Here is a 2,995-nt window from a genome sequence, read left to right as displayed (position 1 = left end):
TCTTCCCAATAGGATGAACTTGCTTTTTCTTGACTCCATAAGCCCGAATTCATTGTGATTAAAACTTCAAAAGCTGCACAGAAGTCTTCAAGAAAAATAAGCTGTTGATTTATGTGTACTGATCTTGACAAATTCTACTGGAGGGTCCAACCTTTGTGAAACAGTGCAATATTCATTTTGCAACAAACCAAATCCAGAGCAGAAAGCCTAGAATTTAAAAAAAAAGTGTGAAATGAAATTGGGGAACTACAGCTAGTCTTAGGTAAAATAACAGAAAAAATCATTTAAATATGTGACAAGCCCCACTCCTCCTACAGAGTAAAAATAGTTCAGCAAAACTGGAGACAGTGAACACAGCCTCTAAACAGCCACAGCGCTGTTGATCATGGACACACCCATTTCTACTTGTTTTTGCCATGTATTTCCTTTCCTTCTCTAGTTCCCTGAAGCAAGGGGCTATAAAAAAGTGTAATGAAACACAGAAAATACACATAAGTGAAAGGAAAAGGAAATCCTAATTTCATATGAACAGGAACAAACATACTGCTCAAGTTTACAAACATTATTTTATGGAAGTCTTCCACTAGAAAGATCTTTTCCCATGCTTAGTGACTGCTTATTCCTGGCCAAGTGTACTGCATCTGTCATCCTGCATAGCATTTTGATTTAGTGAAGCAGAAAATTGTGTCAACGTAATAGAGCAACAAAAAATGGAAACTTTATACTAAATTTAAAACAGCCTGTTCTTTAAATAATAGAAATTAACAGTTCCAATAAGCAATAAACAATGTATGAAAAATAAAATTGTACCAGCACTGCAACATGCAATTCTGATGGAAAACCTGGAGGCTTTTCTTTTTATCAGTTTAGAAAGATAATTCACTTCAGCAAAGTAGAAAATGTATCACTTTCAGTTATTAAAATACTCTGGAAGAAAGCACTGTAGTTAATCATCATCCTATGAATTATAGTTTACAATCAATAAATTAAAAAAGAATAATTTGAAATTATTTCATGGTAGCAGATACATAGTAAAATACATACACACATATATATGTCTACTGTTTAGCTCATACTTGAGACATGAAATCTGCAGTACCTGAACAGGATTTGGTCTTCTAAAAATGACAGAAAAGGCGAGCATACAAGTCAAGAATATATTGTCATGTAAATTTTTACGTTAGTAATCTGTGATGTCACAGTCTGCATTCAGAATCTTGATTATTTATGGATTTAATTTTAGCAAATAAAAAGCAAACACTCCTTGTCGATGTGCCTCGTCTTGCTACCCTTTACCTGCAAATCTCTTCTCTGATGGCACTCACATACCACAAAATCTACTGCTATTTCTCCAACTCTGTTTGATCCCAGCTTCAGAAGCTATCTGAAAGCAATGGAATTCAGTAGCACTGTATTATTTTCATCACCTCTTTTTAAATAAAGAGTATTTAACAAAACTCTTCCCCCAAAGAAAATAACCACAGAGAACCTTAAATTTATGCAAGGTAGCATCTTTCGGTTACCAGGAATTCACACATCTCTGCACTGACTTGCTGAGCCTCCAAGGGAGGCTCTTGTACCATACAGCAAGCTCCTCATCCTCACACCTGTTCCACGTGGGTGCCAGTGGCATCACCACTTCGACACTGCTGCTGCAGCAGCTTACAGGAATTATGTGCTTTAAAGTGTTTACAACTGCAAAGTAATTAACATCTGAGGGACAGAATCTGGCCAATTTCAGACCTCACTGAGCTAAAGTCTCCTAGACTGTCAATCTGTTGCCAAATTAAAAAATATTTTTCTGCATTTTCATTTGATAACATAGAAAACAGCTTTAATGTTAACGATTAACAAAAATGTGTGGTATCAGTGTTGGCTCGAAATAGTAAAGTTTTATGCGGGAGGTGGTAAAGAGCACAACAGGACCAGCCCCCACCCCTCACCAAAGGAAACATGATAAAATGACCATTAGTTTTGAAAGTCTACTTATATACTAAAAGAGAGTTCCACCAAAGTTCCGTCTAGTTCCCTCCCCTTACTTTTTCCAGACACAGGAAAAAAAGTAGATACTGTCTGTTCTTCATAGTTCTGTTTTATGTTCTCAGCTTTCACAGACTTATGCACTTACTTTCTTTTTCAAGAGCCATTCTACAAACTTAATCAACTCTGAACACACTACAAACAAGTGTCTCTGACATTACAGGGATCATGACCTTTCCTATTTCACTTATATAAAATAATGAATATTAATAAGTATGTATGGAAACAATATATTAAAAGACAAGTCTGTTCAAAAGCTTAAAAAAGGTAATTTTTAACATTTATTAAGAATAATATTTATCGTCCTTATTAGTAAGTATACTCTGCTTGCAGATCTATTGTTGCAATATTACATAATCTTTACATATTTAGTAGTAAAGAATTCAGTGTAAAAGCATCTTAACAGCTGCATTTAAATTATATGATAACATAATATGCTTAATGATCAGTGTTTCAAAGTTGTAGTCATCCACAGAGACATTATTAAGGCACTGAATACAGTACCAAAAGGTTTTCCATTTTGAAAGTTCATTGCCACTACATTAAATATATATAAATACCAGCTCTAAAAACCAAATTTCCTCCTTTTAGAACAATCAAAAACTAACAAAATACAATTTCAACAACGTAGAAAAGCTTGCTAAAAAGGATGTTAAGTTCTGAGAATATAACAGAAATACATGTACATAAACCACTGATTTTAAGATTTTTTTTTTTAAGCCATTTTCCATGGAACTGATTATTCTGCGAGTAAGCTATACTTGCTGAATAAACAATGCACACATATCAGACTAAGACCAGAAAAAACTATCAGACCTCAGTAAGAATTAACGTGGGAGCCAAATGAATTACAATTAGCAACGAGTCATCATTACACTGCACAACATACCAGCAACTATAAAACTTTGTGCATACCAGAGAGTACTTGACCATCACCACCACCACTTAAGTGTCA

The 2,995-nt window shown here is 34.5% G+C and overlaps 1 protein-coding gene across 1 annotated transcript in view; it reads right to left on the bottom strand.

The window, feature by feature from the left end:
* Positions 1-53, bottom strand: part of LOC104279284 (ubiquitin carboxyl-terminal hydrolase CYLD-like) — a 7,405-nt gene extending 7,352 nt beyond the window's left edge. The window contains 2 exon segments of the mRNA XM_009876501.1: position 1; positions 3-53. The exon segment at position 1 is cut by the window's left edge and continues 482 nt beyond it. Of these exon segments, the coding sequence (XP_009874803.1) occupies position 1; positions 3-53 (52 nt within the window).
* Positions 54-2,995: the final 2,942 nt, after the last annotated feature.

Source organism: Apaloderma vittatum, unplaced genomic scaffold (assembly GCF_000703405.1).
Source record: "Apaloderma vittatum isolate BGI_N311 unplaced genomic scaffold, ASM70340v1 scaffold31359, whole genome shotgun sequence".
NCBI classification, from domain to species: domain Eukaryota; kingdom Metazoa; phylum Chordata; class Aves; order Trogoniformes; family Trogonidae; genus Apaloderma; species Apaloderma vittatum.
The sequence above is the reverse complement of the archived record's forward strand: the minus strand, read 5'-3'. Positions and strand labels throughout refer to the sequence as shown.